Source organism: Periplaneta americana, chromosome 17 (assembly GCF_040183065.1).
Source record: "Periplaneta americana isolate PAMFEO1 chromosome 17, P.americana_PAMFEO1_priV1, whole genome shotgun sequence".
NCBI classification, from domain to species: Eukaryota; Metazoa; Arthropoda; class Insecta; order Blattodea; family Blattidae; genus Periplaneta; species Periplaneta americana.
In genome coordinates this window covers 107,911,431-107,930,359 of record NC_091133.1, presented here as the reverse complement: position 1 = coordinate 107,930,359, position 18,929 = coordinate 107,911,431, and the positions used below count along the sequence as shown (strand labels likewise).

General features: G+C 36.1%; 1 protein-coding gene across 1 annotated transcript in view; it reads right to left on the bottom strand.

The window, feature by feature from the left end:
• The window catches only part of Hmgcr (HMG coenzyme A reductase), a 136,435-nt gene that overhangs the window by 15,008 nt on the left and 102,498 nt on the right, over positions 1–18,929 (bottom strand). The window contains exons 4-10 of the mRNA XM_069816375.1: positions 10,506–10,696; positions 7,927–8,033; positions 5,506–5,657; positions 5,240–5,356; positions 3,188–3,324; positions 2,367–2,791; positions 1,051–1,292 (exon numbers count right to left, since the gene is read on the bottom strand). Of these exons, the coding sequence (XP_069672476.1) occupies positions 1,051–1,292; positions 2,367–2,791; positions 3,188–3,324; positions 5,240–5,356; positions 5,506–5,657; positions 7,927–8,033; positions 10,506–10,696 (1,371 nt within the window). The remainder of the gene's footprint in view (positions 1–1,050; positions 1,293–2,366; positions 2,792–3,187; positions 3,325–5,239; positions 5,357–5,505; positions 5,658–7,926; positions 8,034–10,505; positions 10,697–18,929) is intronic.

The following is an 18,929-nucleotide window of genomic DNA, read 5'->3' as shown; positions in this document are numbered from 1 at the left end:
CAATTAAAATTTAATAACAATTTTCTGATTTCCTTTCTTGCAAACAAACGGACGTATTTTTAAAATGAAATCAATTAACAAAATTCTGTTACAGAGAAAAGTTTCCTAATAGTCTGAAGAATGTGTGTTCTAAATTTCATGCATGTATCTTTAATAGTTCAGAAATTATATCCATTTTTGTCTGGCAATGTAGCAAAAAAAAAAAAAAATGAAGTTACTGGAAACCGATAAAAGTGGCCGTGTGATTTAAAAATCCATAGCGCAGGAAGTTTAAAAATGACGTCTCAACATCCGATAAGGGCACAAATACCCACAAAATGTTATGCAATGCATTCCACACATATCAAAGGGTATTTTAAAGAATTTTTTTTTTTTTTTTTTTTTTTTTTTTTTTTTTTTTTTTTTTTTTTTTTGAAATTTAATCTGGAAACAACAATAAAAGTGGGCGAGTGATTTAAAAATCCATAATGCAGGAAGTTTTAAAATGGCGACTCAACATCCGATAAGGGCACAAATACCCACAAAATGTTATGCAATGCATTCCACACATATCAAAGGGTATTTTAAAGAAATAAAAATTTTTTTTTGAAAATTCAATCCGGAAACAACAATAAAAGTGGGCAAGTGATTTAAAAATCCATAACGCAGGAAGTTTAAAAATGGCGACTCAACATCCGATAAGGGCACAAATACCCACAAAATGTTATGCCATGCATTCCACACATATCAAAGGGTATTTTAAAGAACAAATTTTTTTTTTGAAAATTTAATTTACCGGAAACGACAATAAAAGTGGGCGAGTGATTTAAAAATCCATAACGCAGGAAGTTTAAAAATGGCGACTCAACATCCGATAAGGGCACAAATATCCACAAAATGTTATACCGTGCATTCCACACATATCATAGGGTATTTTAAAGATTTTTTTTTTTTAATTTACTCATTTTTCACCAAAAAATACCATCCTCTCCCCTTAATGGTTGTCCCATCAGGTGCATCTCCGGTAATTTCTCTGCCCACATTAAAACCACTTCTTCTATGCGTGATTACCTGGCTTTGCTAATGTTGGGGAAGCGAACCACAGGGCCGCGGGTCATGCCATCTGCCACAATACGGGAACTCACTCCACAGCGCATCAGAGCACGACTGCCTCTGTTGGTACTCGCAACAAGACATCCTTCTGTGGTGGCAAGAGGTACATACACCAGACGTCCGTCCAGAAGAAGAGGGCCTGCCACTCCAACTGGCACAGGCATGTAGCCAATCACATTCTCACAACAAGCCCCCATCACCTGCAACACATCCCACATAGAAATTCTGTTGTAAGTAAATCAATACCAGCAGGAGTTTTCGCCCATACACGAGGAGACTTGCCTGTAAATTTAGGTTTGCACAGATTTACCTACAGGTAAGTCTTAGCATGTATGGGGCCTTTAAGGAAGGCATCTTCTGCCACTTTTCTTACTTACTTACAAATGGCTTTTACAGAACCCGGAGGTTCATTGCCATCCTCACATAAGCCCGCCATCGGTCCCTATCCTGAGCAAGATTAATCCATTTTACTGTGGATATTTCATTTCCTATTAAAAATGTTTGATTAATAAATGAGATTTGATAAGATCTAACAATTATAATAATAGTAAAAAGCCTGAAAACAACAATAAATAGAATTCATATAAATCTTAGACCACCAAATGCAAGGATGTTGGAATATACAATAATAATTGTTGTACATTATCATATATGTCTGGAATGAAGCGAGTTTAATTTATGATGATCCTACTTGTCAAGATGCATATAGAACCCTGATTTTCAGTTGTGACGAATCTGTTCGAATTTTAGCTCAATGTGATACAGTTTTTTGTGATGAAACCTTTAAAATATATTAATAAACCAAAGGTGAACAGTAAATGTATTTTAGAAATTTCTGTTCTAATAATGGAACTTTTTGTAGAAGACCATTGGCTGAAATAATTTTGTGAACATTTTTTATATGAACATTCTATCCCCAAATTTATGAATATCTTTGATGTGGTAATTTTTGGTACCGGTACTGACATTTCTGATCTGTGAACATTATGTCACTTTGGACATTTTGATACTATGGACATTTTTTCCATAACCATTTTGATCATGGACATTAGACATTTTTTGCGAATGACTATTACAATCTTGGATATTTCTGGCATGGATTACATGGGCATAATATGCATGGACATTGCGTCTGGTAATAATTGGACTTAAATAAAAAACTAAAGATTATACACAATGAAAAACAACAGTACTTATGGCTGTCAGACTATAAGGAGTCAGGAGGATCGTTAAATAACACTAAGCACTAAAAGACACCAACTATTGCTACCCACCTTGGAATAGTCATAATGCTGGTACGGCAGGTCAGAGAGTGCATCTTTCAGGTTGGCCTTCACGGTCAGAATCTGGCGCCGAATGCTCACACCTCTCTCTGGATCACATGTCACCTTCTCCAGCTGATGTCCAATCACGTGACCAGCAGCCACAAGAGCCATCACCTCTGTGTCGGTGAGAGCCCTAGCACCAGCTTCTGACTTGCAGATCTTGAGGCACTCTTCCAAACTCCTGTCTTCTGCAGGCAGTGGGAGGTCTACCTCCTGCAGTATCGGGCATGAAGGATTTTGCTTCTGTGCAGCCTCCTCCAACTCTGTCTGCACATACTTATGCTCCGTGGGCACAATGGCAGAATCCTCAGCCCGCAAAGGCCCACTCACCTCCACCCAGCCCTCCATGCCCATCCCTCCTGATCCCAACAACCCTGCACAACAGGACAGATTCCACCCAATTCAAAGCTGTACACTTCTCTACGAAGAAGTATGTTTTATTTAAAATGTGATAAAATTGTTTCTAAAACTAAGTTCATAAAGTGCATTCATAGATTTTACAAACTGGCTACAAATTTTCCATTCATATTTTTATTGCCCTTTTTTCCTGCCTACTCTAAGTATTAAAACTGTCTAAATATGCATGCTCTAGTCATGAATGTATCAAATGTTGTTCAGAGATGTGAAGCCTGGGTTCAGTACACAGCGAATATAATAGATACAAGCAGCAGAAATGAAATAATTAGACTACTGTAGTTTTATAAAATTCAGACAACAAAATAAAACAAAACAAATTCAGGAAAGAAGTAACAAGCTAGCATGCTACTTACTCGAATAATTTCCTACATAGTCACCAGGCCGATACTTGCTGGCAAGCTCATCCTTCACCTCAAAGAACACAAATTTGACGGCAAGAGCAAGCAACAGAATCAAGATCACGATGTGGTCTGCACTCACAGTCAGCCACCTGCAAATATTTTCCAGCTTATAACATTCAACATACGGAACATTAGCCGGAGACTCTAAATCCAAATCCCAACATGTTCAACAAAAATTTCTCGTGAATAAAAACTATATTGCATCAGATTTTCTCGGAGACCTCCCATTCTCCTTGCAATAATTACATAATATCTATCAAATTTCTTAATCATCAGTGCATTATAATTGAAAAATACTGTTAAACACTGTGTTTGAGAAGTCTCAGATAAGCAAAGCATATTCCAACATACTCACTTACTTACAAATGGCTTTTAAGGTATGTATTAACGTTTGAAATGGCGTTTTTTTGACTAAAATTTTCTTTGTAATAATGTTAGCTGCAAACTCCTAGTACAGAGCATTGTAAGCATAAACAGCAATAACTCAGTGAAAGAAATTTCAAAATTGAGTAATTTTTAGAAAATATATGGCATTTTGAAGAAATAGAATAATTTTTAATTAATAATTTTTTTTTAAGGAATCAAAAAGTGAAATTGAAGTTTCTGATATGTGGTTATGTTAGTCTACTTTCATATGTTGTCTGATAAATATCTTAAAAAGGTTGGTTAAAAAATGTAGATTTTCCTCCAAAACGTTAATACATACCTTAAGGAACCCGGTGGTTCATTGCCACCCTCACATAAACTCGTTATTGATCCCTATCCTGAGCAAGATTAATCCAGTCCCTACCATCATATCACACCTCCCTCAAATCAATTTTAATATTATCCTCCCATCTACGCTTGGCCTCACCAAAAGTCTTTTCTCCTTAAGGGGAGAGGATGGTGTATTTTAAAACTTTTTTCCTATTTGGTGTAAAATATTAATTTTTTGTATGTAGAGAGTTCACAGCTGTGGCAACTCAACCAAATAAAAATATTTTGAAAAAAAAAAATTATTTGGGGGCCCAAATTTGAAGAAAATATATACCCAATGCAGAATTGGACTAAAACAGATATATCCAAACCGTTTTTAAAGATAGATTCAAACAGTTTTTTGGAATGTATTTGCAAAAGCATGTTGTACAAACTGTCTGTAACAGAATTTTGATATTAGTCCCTACGTTTGTAAAATAAATAAATTAAAATTTAATAACAATTTTCTGATTTCCTTTCTTGCAAACAAACGGATGTATTTGTAAAATGAAATCAATCAACAAAATTCTGTTACAGAGAAAAGTTTCCTAATAGTCTAAAGAATGTGTGTTCTAAATTTCATGCATGTATCTTTAATAGTTCAGAAATTATATCCATTTTTGTCTGGCAATGTAGCAAAAAAAAAATGAAGTTACTGGAAAATGATAAAAGCAAGCGTGTGATTTAAAAATCTTAGCACAGGAAGTTTAAAAATGACGTCTCAACATCTGATAAGGGCACAAATACCCACAAAATGTTATGTAATGCATTTCACACATATCAAAGGGTATTTTAAAGAAAAAAAAAATTTTTTTTTTTTGAAAATTTAATTTACCAGAAACAACAATAAAAGTGGAGTGTGATTTAAAAATCCATAGCGCAGGAAGTTTAAAAATGGCGACTCAACATCCAATAAGGGCACAAATACCCACTAAAAGTTATGCTATGTATTCCACACATATCACAGAGTATTTCAAAGAATTTTTTTTTTTTTTTTTTTTGAAAATTTACTCATTTTTCACCAAAAAATACCATCCTCTCCCCTTAAGTCTTCCAACTAACACTCTACATGAATTTGTAGAGTCACCAATATTCCAACAACCTAAAATAATCAGAGAACATGATAAAGTTAAGCCTAGTTGAAATATTGTTTGAAAACACACCTCGGTCCAGGTTCTGTGGACCACAGATTGGGAACCGCTACTTTAAGTAGTCTACGCTTTCGAAAAGTTTAAGAAACGTTCCTTCAAAGGAATACACAGCACTTACTTCATGATGTAGCCCTGGAGGAGCGCATCATCTGTGCTGTTGGAAGTCACGGTTGAATCTCCAGTCACAAGGTTCACCACAGGCAACTCCTCCCCTTCACTAGCAAACGACCAGCGACTGCAACACATGACAACACATTGTTACATATATACCGGAGGGAACAATGGGCCAGGAATAGCAAGCAGGGCCAGGGTCGGGTCAGGCTGATGGGTATCTGCCTCAGATCCCAGCGATGACCCGTGACTAAGTTTAGCACGCGGAGTTACCTGTGGGCATGCACCAGCATCAGTCCAGCGGACATGATCACCTTCACCCTCTGCACCACTGGGTTCGGCTTCTGGTCCTCCTCATGCAGGGCGCGCATGATGAGCGACTTGTCATGCCAGGCAGGGCGGCCACCCTCGCCACTTCGAGACAACTGTAGTAATACAATGTAAGAAACATAAGAAAAGTTGTGAATTGCTTACAGCCTCGATATGTGTTATAAATCAAATAATACATCCTCTTACTTGAGACATTTTAGAAAAAATATAATACAGTAGAGCAGGCCTGCACAAGGTTTGCGTTCTCCGAGCCGGCTCACAGCTCATGAGCGGAATGCAGATATTAGCTGCGCTCTGTATAAGGGTGGACTGGAAGAAGGGGTGATCTCGTACAAAATATACACAAAAGGAAGTACTATTACGAGTGTTCATGAAATGAATTCCTGTTCAGTGTTTCCAAAACTATCTTGGACTATTATTAATTAATAAAGAAGTATTTATTTTACAGAAGTAATAGAAATTCTATAGCTACTTAAATGTACAATATCATTTTGTTACATTTTTATTTATCAGTACATCAAAACGAGGTTTTTATGCTGTTGGCAGCTGAAAGGAACAATAGCCTACTGATCGTAATGAAACATCAGTTACAGATGTTCGATGTCTGCCTTTATTAAAGTTGATTATAGAAAACAGTTGCTCACAAATATAAATGTTGAGCCAACCATAGCAATCATTTTCACAGGCAGCCTGTGTAGTCGTGGATATTATTGCTAATGTTTAGTCTTGTAAAACTCAACCAGGCTAGTAGTATTATTCAAACGATCTTTAGCCCTTAGGTCACATTGAAGATCAATAAGTTCGAGCTGTAAATCGTTAAATGTTATGTTCCGTCGTTTAGATTCCTCCATACTGTACTGTAGCAGTAGGTAAGCAACGTGAAACAGTTATTGAGAATAGGCCTACACACTGCACTCCACTAGATAACTGAGTGGTCGTTTTCCTCTCCTCTACCTATAGCAAGTGTATGTCATTCTTACGTATCTTCCTCTCCGTTTCAGCGAGCGGTAAACACTGCTCTACCGCTCCAAAGGAGCGCGCGCTCTCATTGAGCGCTGTTTGTGCAGGCCTGCAGTAGAGCATCGAATATCCAAAACAATTGAGGATGGGGGTGTTCAGATAATTGATTTCGGATAACCAATCATTTATGAAAACAACTTGTACAGGTGTCATAGGAGCAGTATGAAACAAAGAAACACTGATATTAAATACAAAACTGTTCATAGAGTATATATTTTGTATCACAAGTCTCACAAATAACACAGAGAACTGGCTAGCCTTGTTTGACAAGTTCAAAATGGCCATTAAAGTAGGCCTAAAGTTTAGGAAAAGAAGTCCAATTTTTCTTTTTTTGCTTCAGAGCTGAGACTCTTTTTTTTTTTTTTGCCGCTAAATCTCGCAAATAGCGCTAGCAAAATCTCTACATTGTGCGCGCGCAAATTTGAATTTGCCAACTGGAACGTTTTTGGTTAAGGGGAGGCAGAGGTGAAATTTTCGAACAAAACTGAAGAAAAAATGAAAATTTGGGTTTTTTCCATTTTTATTACCTTTATTTTGATATTCCGATGTTAGTTTTTGATTTTGTGCCCTTAAAAGTATGAAATTAAAACCAAGATAACTGTATTACTATATTATTCCCATAATAAACTAATACTTATCATTATTTATATACCTTCTCTGAAATAAATAAAAAGAAATATTGAACATTTCTTACAATATGGTGCAAGGAGGATTTTATATCAAACGATATAAAGTTATATAAAATTATTAATATTTACAGAACTATTGTACTTAGAAAGTTGAAACTTGGTATGTCCATTACTAATAACATACTTAGTATCCATGATCAATTTCAAACAAATCGGACAAATTTTGTGGATTTTGAAATATTCACCTCTGCCTCCCCTTAACCAATGTTTCGGTTGATCAGTATTTGGATAATCGATGCTCTACTGTATACAGAGTGAAAGTAAAATATCTTTGCACAATTTTGTTGTTTATTATTCCTTGGATAAATTTATTTTATTTTAGTAGATTATTTTACGACATTTTATCAACATCTTAGGTTATTTATCATCTGAATGAGATGAAGGTGATAATGCCAGTGAAATGAGTCCGGGGTCCAGCACCGAAAATTACCCAGCATTTGCTCATATTGGGTCGAGGGAAAGCCACGGAAAAAACCTCAACCAGGTAACTTGCCCTGACTGGGAATCGAACCCAAGCCACCTGGTTTCACGGCCAGACGCGCTAACCGTTACTCCACAGGTGTGGACTCATTGGATAAAGTACAACAAAATATCCTAATACCATATTAGCCCCAGATGAATACTTTTCTCAGAAAGAAATAATTGTGGAACTTACCTCTAAAATGAGAGACAAGCAGGCAGGATAAAATGTCATGAACACGATGTAGTTAACAATTACGGACATACACGCAAAACAACACAGAACCTCCAGTCGCCGCACACCTGAATAAAAAAAAATACATGGCATTATTACCAGATTTAATTATAGTTATTTTAGAACAATACACTAATACAATATGTTAATAACTCCCATTGCATTTTAATGTCATTTCTCACATATTTTAGCAGCCCAGAAAAGTGAGGAATATCCTCTCACTTGTTTGAGAAAGTTCTTGGTCAACTAGCAGCCCATCAGAATATTTATATGACCAGTAGCAGTTTTGCTGTTCAATGACACAGTCTGCCGCAAGGTTTACATAAGATGTGAACGGTGCAAGATGTTCCTCAGTTATTTCAGATGAGACTAGTGATAATCTTTTGTTGAACAATTTTCTTTTTGTGTGCGCTACATAAACAATGATGGTTTATATATATATATATATATATATATATATATATATATATATGAGAAATTTGTACAATTTATGCCTCTAGAGAATGCAAAAGGTGAAAGTTTAACACAAATAACTGGATGGGCTAAAAGAGTGCAATATCAACAAAGAATAGGCCTACCTATCTAAGAGGTCAAGAGTACGATGGGCCCGCTGCCATGAGTGGCTTAACTATTCGTCTCATCTCGCTATGTCATATTTTAGCGCTACCAACAGGAGCGTTGCAAGTGCTTTCAGTTAAGTATATAGGGCTGCCAACACTCAAAGACCGCTAAATTAAAAATAATAAATATCGCTAAGGCACCACTAAAATTGCCTGCAGAAGCGAAGTATGGAAACTTAGCTTGAGAATGAAACATTCTTTCTGTTTTACTGGAAATACACAATAAAAATCTGGTTCTGAGGTGGCGGGGGGGGGGGGCTTGAGTGCGTCACTGGCAAGAAGTACTAGTAGAAAGAGGTGCAGGTATAGGTTGAACGGTATACCCACTGCTAGCAAAAGAAATTGCACATGCCAGAGCATCAGTTGATCTAGCAATTTTATTTTTTATAACACGTGAAGGTGAGGATAGGAATTGGGTAGGAGAGGTTATGTTATATGGAATGCAATTCAGTGGCGGCTCCTGCGTATTTCTTAAGAGGAGGAAAGAAGGTAACAGGACGAAATGACACCTTCTTGAATGAAACAGGCTACAAATTAGCCAACATGCACACATGTAAGACTAGGTAGTATTGGGCTTGGCCTTCCCTTCTCTATAGCAACAATCTGTTCTTGTAAACTGAGTTTCCTAAATTTTCCAAAATATATAATGGTTTCACTTCCATTCATTGTTGAATAATTGCACAAATTAACAATTACAAGGAAATTCACCTCGCAGCATTTTTCGAGCACACTACAGCATCACACCTGTTGGAAGAGACTATAGCTACTAACACGTAATCGGAACTGCGGAAATGGGAATGGGAAATAATCTGAGGAAAGCGAGAACACTGCACCCACCCACGTGGTCTGTGTTGCCACATGTACATTTTACAAGTTCAGTATCACATGCTTTTGAAGAATATCAGTTCTTGTAAAGTCATACTACCATTATTGTTCAAAGTTGCCGGTGGCCAATTAATTTTTTATGTTAATAATGTAGTTTGGCTTACCTACTTTCAATTTCAAATATATTTGTACAAAACTGACAACTTGGCTGTTGCCTTGTCTAGTACACAATGAATGGAAGTGAATTTCAGGGGCCAAAAAGATCTGCAATACTAACGTAGAACTACTTCCTCTTTGTTTTATATAAACCCGACTTTAACTTTAAAATATCCTTGAAAGTGCCAAACCATGGATAGTACCTTATATAAAGTGCAATGAATAATATTTTTGATTTATAATTAAAAAAAAAAAGTTTATATGGTGTCTTTCATAGCGTTGCGTTAAAACTGTTTTTATTGTGCCTCCTCCTAGATGTATTATAGTCTGGTTGAATGCAAGATCATTAGATGGCAGCGGTAGCGAGCTTGCTGCACGACCAGTCGGTTTCTATTTCCCGCCCATGCGCTGATTCAGAGGAGGATCTCCTCCCTCTCCATTCATTTACTCGCTTTAAAACTCTGCTTCTTTCTCTGGCCGCTAGTGCGCTGTTGTCTATATGTGTTAACTGCAATAAAGGAGGAATGGATTGACTTTCCTCCACACAAACATCTTTCTCACAGTTTTCTAGCAGCACATGAGCGTGCATCGCTTAAAACTCGATCAACCGAGGTTTTCTTATAGCTGTGAACTTAAAAATTATCGAATCTTCCTTGAATTTCAAGGCACATATTTCATTTGGTTATATACTTTCAAAAGAAGAAAATGTGAGGAGGACATTCCTCCCTTCCCTCCCCCGAGGAACCGCCACTGATACAATTCACTACCCCTGTGCAATTGCAGTGCAAGGGAGCAAATAACATCAACTGCTCTGCTCATCATTAGATACTGGCCCACCAACCAACTTTCAGATACATAAGATCAAGCAAGTTCTACAGATCTTCACTACTTGGTGGCAATGTCTCTATGCATACTAAATTGAGATGTATTCTGACATACCTGAGAGTGTGCCGACACCAATGACTAGTGTTTCCACCACAGTGTCAAGCGTGATGGTGGGGCCAAGCATTGCTATGCCCCGTGCAATGTTGTGCTTCACCTCGTCTTGACTGCGTGAACTCAGTGCAAACTGGGCCAGCAGCGTCGCCTTAGACAAGTCGATGAGCAGCAGGAAGAAGAAAAGAGCATCCCTAAACAAAGTAATATGAAAGTGTTAACACAAGAGAGTGACAGAATCAGGACTTATATAGTCCGGGTCAGCTTACTTCATACCCTAAGGGTGAAACCTAACAATTTTTCCCCCATTACTACATATGCTAGTGGATTGCGATGATTTTCTAGTTTGCAGGTTGAATTTTCTTTTGCCAACTTCGTTTCGAATTTCGATACTGACAAATACTACAAATGGTAGTGATTTCGTAACTGATATGTTGGCAGCTGAGACAAATATCGACAATATTTGTCGGTACTGAAGTTCCATGAAATTAAAATTGTACTAGATTTCTGAGCCGGTTACTGGAAGCTAATGAAATTTGAACATACTAATAATTAATTAATATCAGTATTAATATTAATACATAACAGTTATTTTATGTGTTGCGTTGTGGTTATAATTCAAGATTATAGTCAGGCAAGTTTTCGGAGTTAGTACTAATAATTTCATGTGGTCAAACAAAATACATTATTAGGTTAGATCTCGTGAGTCTATTGTTTAGTCAAACCAATGAATTTCGTATTGCCAGACAAAATACATTGACATATTGATCCCTTTCTCGTATAGTCTGCCTACGAAAATATGTTACAAATTATTGTATTATTTAGAATAACCTTCCAACATAAAGTACGGTAAGTAAATAGGTCACTTAGTACGTAGGATCGTGTGATATCTGGTAACAGCTGGCAACACTGACAAGACGGCAATATTTTCTGTTTAGGAACTGTTCTTATGTGACCCTCACTATATACATGTCCTTACTAATCAAGATCATTTCTATAAAAAAAAACTGTTTCACATATGTCACCCAGTTTCGGGAATGAAACTACAGTTGTGTTGGTTTTAATGTTTTACTTTTGTTTCGGTTTACAAATGTTGAGTATGGGTGTCTGTGATAAGAGAAGTACCTTACTTACTTACTTACAAATGGCTTTTAAGGAACCCGAAGGTTCATTGCCGCCCTCACATAAGCCCGCCAGCGGTCCCTATCCTGTGCAAGATTAATCCAGTCTCTATCATCATACCCCACCTCCCTCAAATCCATTTTAATATTATCTTCCCATCTACGTCTCGGCCTCCCTAAAGGTCCTAATTAATGAAAAGTATCCAATATATTTCCTCTTCATATGAAATGGCATTCCAAAACTAGTCTCAGCAAACAAAAATATTTCGCTATGATTCACTCAAAGTATATCGTAACATTTCTATTATCACTGTAATATTGCAGAACTCGCAATTACAAATAAAACGAGTCATTGCACAGATCTGTAGCTGGTCTTGATGCTGAGGTATTGCTGAGAGAGGCCATGCGGCATGGCTAACTTCAACAACCTCATGCCTGTAGCAAGGGAAAGTGGCGTCATTGGGCATAGTCACACAAGTTACATTCATTCATGGATTATCTACCAATAACATAACCATTCAACTGTGGCTCATTGTGTTGTTACAGTCAGCATTTGAAATTCTGTCATTTTTTTTTTCAACATGGATTCCAGGAAGGATGTTCATACTCGGTGCAAGCAAAGATCTACTATACGACAAAATTTCACATTCTGCATTTTTTCTAAAGTCCTCTATTATGATTCAGAGTTCGATTTCTGACAGAAAAATGTCTAATGATGATCTAGTGCCACTTGACAAGGAAGCAGAGTGGGGGGGGGGGGGGGGAGGGACCATGATTTTTAAATTAAAATCAAAATCAATATTATTTTTTTTATTTAAGGGGAGGCAGAGGTGAAATTTTCGAACAAAACTGAAGAAAAAATGAAAATTTGGTTTTTTCCATTTTTATTATCTTTATTTTGATATTCCGATGTTAGTTTTTGATTTTGTGCCCTTAAAAGTATGAAATTAAAACCAAGATAACTGTATTACTATATTATTCCCATAATAAACTAATACTATCATTATTTATATACCTTCGCTGAACATATAAATAAAAAGAAATATTGAAAATTTCTTACGATATGGTGCATGGAGCATTTTATATTAAACGATATAAAGTTTTATAAAATTATTAATATTTACAGAACTATTGTACTTAGAAAGTTGAAACTTGGTATGTCCATTACTAATAACATACTTAGTATCCATGATCAATTTCAAACAAATCGGATAAATTTTGTGGATTTTGAAATATTCACCTCTGCCTCCCCTTAAGTTAAATCAAATTTTTTTCAATACAATTTTTTTACTTAAATATGTTTAATTTATATCTTTTTAATTAGATTTATTGAAGTAAACAAGGTATTGTTAATAAGAAATCACAAATAACCAAATCAGAATTGACTTTTTCCAGTTTTAAGTTAAAAAGAAACCATACAAATGAAACCAGAAGCTCAACAACTGAATGCTCAACCTAAAATATACAAGTCTAATTTTATTATACCAATCAGACTCCTAGTTAATTACATGTACCAGCATACAAGCTGCCTAAATACATGGAAAACATAATCAGAAACCTCGACCTGGTTGGCGAGTTGGTATAGATCCCGGGCCAGGTCGATGGCATTTAAGTGTGCTTAAATGCAACAGGCTCATGTCGGTAGATTTACTAGCATGTAAAAGAACTCCTGCGGGACAAAATTCCGGCACATCCAGCGACGCTGATATAACCTCTGCAGTTGCGAGCATTGTTTAAATAAGACATAACATTTTTTTTTTCATCAGAAACAACATACAATTCACCAATCACACTGTAGTCAAGAACAACACAGACCTAGTCAACCACATCAAGGACAAACACATACCCCACAATTCAACACTAGCATCGTTTGTTATCACCAATCTATACACTCACTAACATACCCATAAGTGAAACAATAAAAATATTAGAACATAATGTTAAAAGATGACAACACACCACAACCACAAATAGATGAAAACTCAGCTAATTATTTTCAAATAGTTTCATCATCTTCGACTGTGTTTATTTAATCGTGTCTGCTGATACAAATGTTTGTATAGGAACACAAGTTTTGATGAAGGATGGGTGGAGCAGAGAAAAATTCTCTCCGGCATCGGGAGTCGAACCCGGGTTTTCAGCTCTACGTGCTGATGCTTTATCCACTAAGCCACGTCGGATTCCAGTTCCGATGCCAGATTGAATCCTCTCAGTTTAAGCTCCACCTTCCACCTCTTAGTTTTCCTTTAGTGGCCAACTCTCATACACTTTGTTACAGATGTGTGACAGTGGCACAATGTCCAACGCACTATGTGCAGAGGTGCTCTCATTACGAGTGACTAAGCGGCCGGGATTCGACGGAATGAGTGCCATCTTAAATCGCTAAGTCATTATTTACGCTTAGTGGATAAAGCATCAGCACATAGAGCTGAAAACCCGGCCGGAGAGAATTTTTCTCCGTTCCACCCATCCTTCATCATATGGTAATGCAGAATTCCTGCACGGAAATGTCATATGTACTTCGGTACATCGCAATAACAAGTTTTGTTGCTTTATCTGTACCAAGCCTGTTGCGTAACTTTGAATGCAGTCAGGAAGTTCCACTGCTTGCGAATGTTTTATACTGAGCTTGAATCTACGTATATAGAGGTCTCAATCACGAGTAATCTATACTAATAATAAATCTGTAGCCGAAATTTTTCTGGTAATTTTCGATTTTCCAAAAATAATTGGTCCTAACATATATAATTAACCGCCCTGAAACCGAAAATCGCTTTTTTGACATTTTTGTTTGTATGTCTCTGTCTGTCTGTCTGTCTGGATGTTTGTTACCTTTCCACGCGTAATGGCTGAACCGATTTATATGAAAATTGGAATATAAATTAAGTTCGTTGTAACTTAGAATTTAGGCTATATGGCATTCAAAATATTTTATTTAAAAGGGGGGTTATAAGGGGGCTCGAATTAAATAAATCGAAATATCTCCCTTATTATTAATTTTCATGAAAAATATTACATAACAAAAGTTTCTTTAAAAATAATTTCCGATAAGTTTTATTCTGTGCAAAATTTTAGTTAGGACTGATATTTAATGAGAGAAATGAGTTTCAAAATTACAATAACAATGCCATCTAAGGCGGTGTAATGAAATAAAAAACAAATGACTTCGTCTATAAGGGGCCTTGGACAACAACAATCGAAAGCTATGAAACATAGCCTACAGAGAATGTTTCTGTGTTTGTATGAAGTAATATCGGAAGCTAAATTAACCGATTTGTATAATTAATTATTAATTCACCATTGGAAAGTGTAGTTTCTCTAGATGGACATAATGCTATAATGTTATTACAATAACTTCTGAATGAATCGAGGACAGGTAAGATTAAAATAGCTTCTTATGCACAGAAAACTTGATAGGCTATTCTGTACATTCGTTTCCTGTATTTCCTAAAATAATTTTTATGACCAAATGAACGGTCTCTGGGTCAAAATGATCGCATTTTAATTTTTTTAAAACAATTTAAATTAGTAACATAATAAACGATTTATTCTTCTATCAAACACGAATCAAATGTCCTATTTTAATGTCCTAATGGATCAAATGTCCTATTTTAATTACGTAATTACTTTATATTTATTTCTAACTAGTGCAGCGGAGCGCACGGGTACGGCTAGTTAATAATAATAATATTAATAATAATAATAATAATAATAATAATAATAATAATAATAATAATAATAACAAAAACAACAACAACAACAACAATAATAATAATAATAATAACAATAATACTTATAAATGGCTTTTACAGAACCTGGAGGTTCATTGCAGCTCTCACGTAAACAGCCATCGGTGCCTATCCCTACTCATCATACCCCAACTCCCTGAAATACATATTAATATTATCCTCCCATCTACGTCTAGGTCCCTACTTATCAGTCCCACTGAAATATGGTAGCGTACCTTTTACCTTCCCTTTCATCTGAAGAGGACTGTGGATCTAATCTTGGAAAAGCGCCAGGCGTAGTTCAGGCAGCAGCGCCCTTGCCTATTTTCCTGAGCCCTCAGGCTTCTCTCAAGCGTAAACTGAAATCTCTCTTGGGCTGATTACTTGGTTGGGTTATTTCAGATTTTTTTTTTCCCAGCTGTAAGGCGAATGTAGGTACAAATTGACACTAGATAACCTCCTAAGTGATTGGAATAGTTAAATAACCGAATAAAGAAATTTTTTAAAAGTTGTGTTTTCTAATATTTAACTACAAACTAAATCTAAAGGTTTCGTACTCTTTTATGAGTTCTGACATGGCTACGTCTTTAAAATCGATACCCTCTACTTAATGCATTTTTAAACATGGTTTATTTAACGATGCTCGCAACTGCAGAGGTTATATTAGCATCGCAGGTGTGCCGGAATTTTGTCCCACAGGATTTCTTTTACATGCCAGTAAATCTACTGACGTGAGCCTATTGCATTTGAACACACTTAAATGCCATCGACCTAATATCTCCAAAAAGTACTACCGATAGCCAACATGCAAAAATAACTTCGATAACCGAAGGACAGAAGCACCTAACAATAGCTACTTCAAAGTTACGAGCATGCGCGGGTAGTGGACCAATCTTTGGTTCTTTCACATCGAGTCACCATATCTGCGGACTGCAAAGTGGTGGGTGGTGATATTGGTCTCAAACGATTCGTCCGAGGGAGATCTAACCAGAAAACGCTAAATCATAAGCATCTAAACGGATAGTGAAAAGTTATAAGTGAAAATCCCGAAAAAATAAATGACTAAAATCGAAATGTCGAAATATTTGCTGCTAACATTCAAGTTAAAATACAAGAAACGTATATCGCATGAAAGAGGAGCTCAAAAGAAATTGGTTAAACCCAAAACAACCTAAGCCGAACGATTAAGGACTTGGAGATACAGGAAGAAAGCTGAAGTGGCGTACCTCGGAGAGCTCCAACTGTGAGTACGTGCGAAACAATTGAATCAAACACACACCGAGCCAGGATACGTGGTTGTATCTGAAGAAAAATTACAGAAAATGTAACACGAATGAAGTAAATGAAATTACAGGGTAATAAACATAAACGTTGTACTTCTCATATCGCTGTCCTTTAATAAATTAACTTATGTTTCATTTCACAACTAACTTCTACATGAAACCCCTGACTGTCCAAACACAGATCCCACGTTCAAGCCCAGGGGTTTGTCACCGACACAGTCTCCGCCATTTTTTTACTTCAAGATTATCTATGTCCTTTCAATGAAAGGCGCCAACGTATTTTAACTTAAAATAGCAATCCGATCACTCCTAAGACTCCAAACGAGGACGAGAGATAACGACTACATTTTTAGATTCTTTTCTCACTCAACTTCCTCTCTTCTTGTTATCAATGCAATCTAAACACTTCTGAATTTATTATCTGGCTAGACGTCAACAAAAATTCTATTTTGTATTCTGCAAGTTCAGTCGGTTCAAGGTCTGAATTACCCAACTAAACGTCCACCCACTCTTCACACCAAAAACGTTCTTCCTCGTGGATCAACAAAGAAGACAGTACTTACAAGGTAAAGTTGACAAGGTAAAGTGAAGGGTCTTAAATCGTAGCGAATCTTCAGGGGCAGGTGCAAGCTTCCTGCAGTAATTACGATGACTTGCAAACGCAAGGGATACGAACATACAACCCCCAGCAACAAAGACGTCCTTTCTAATTGCAAGAGGTGAAAGTTAAACAATTTGATATTACAAAGCCTTTCTGTGATGCTGACTTGCACTTTCATCAAAATATTGCAAAAGTTTCCCCCGCTGAAACTAACACAAATTAAGAAATCGGCGCAACACAGCTTGCTTTAACAGCGAAGGAAAGATAATGAGAAACGGTCATTCAACTCATGTCTTCGAAAATTTGAAAGGCATGTTGGTCCGACAAGTTAACAAATTTAAAGAAACAAATATCAAAAGTCCTTCAATAACTGTCTATTCAAAAATACAAAATATTACATAGGTCACATGAACATATTCTGACTAGCGCTTTCGCTATTATAATAGCATCTTCAGGTCAGACTTGCGTGATATTAAGCTTTTCATATAAAGACATAGATGGACAAGTAACGTCGAAATGTGTTAAGGTACATGACGTGAAGATATAAAAATACAATGGTAAGAAAAGTAAAATTTGACTTATGAACAGTCTAATATATATATATATATATATATATATATATATATATATATATATATGACAGTAAAACCTTCATGAGGTCTCAAAAATTAATACATAAAAGCATTTGACATGTGTGCAGCTTATAGATCAAAATTTGTTTAAAAAATTGAGTTTACCAGTGTCAGAAAGAGTGATAGAGTAAGACAAGAGGAATGAGTCAGGAGTGGATGTGAGTAAGTAGGCTGAAATGTAAGTCAGAAAAAGGCGCAAATTTACATTCCAGACGTCTGCTGTATCTGCTGAAATCCTTCAACACGCTGCCGAAGACTTTTATGGTTCTCGATAGATATTGAATATATTATTGCTTCCAAATGTTCCCATAAGTAAAAATCCAACGGATTGAGATAAGGGGAATGAGCAATCCCCACGACCTATTTATCAGGGAATCGCTGACTTATAATCGTTCTAGTAGCAAGAGAAAAATGTGCCGTGACTTGTCATGCATCTCACAGCTTTCACTATTCCTTGTTTTCAGTTGTCAGGTTGTAATAATGAGTAGATCCTCTTTTCTTATATAGAAGGCTTACTTATTTAACTCTTTGTTGCCGGACATAAGAAAAAATTAAAATAAATCCGTTTTATTTAGTGAATGTTGTTAGAACATGAATTGAAAACATACAGTAATTTTTTCAGGAATTTTTTTATTTATTTTTTTTTAATTTTTTTTATTTTGAAAAGGTCGTATTTCTATGTACAGTACTGTCAGTATCCTTGATGGATTCTATTTATCAGGTTGCACGTAATTTCTTGCGGTTTATTATTCTTTCAGGTCTTCCAGTATGCAAAATAAATCACGGTACTTCTAAGTACCGTCAGGCAACTAAGGGTTAATAAACACGCCTGTAATAATAATAATAATAATCATAAAATGAAACGAATTTGACTATATATTTACATGAGCTTTGTTGCTTGTTTTTAGGCTCTCTATAGATTCCGAAAAAGTTTCCGAAAAATTAATTAACATCCCGTATAGAACTTTGGCGAAAAATTCAAATTAGTCGCGACGCTGTTATTTCCGGCGTGACTCCGCCTCTTTGCTTACGGTACGTCTTAGGAAGTGAAGGCTCTATAAA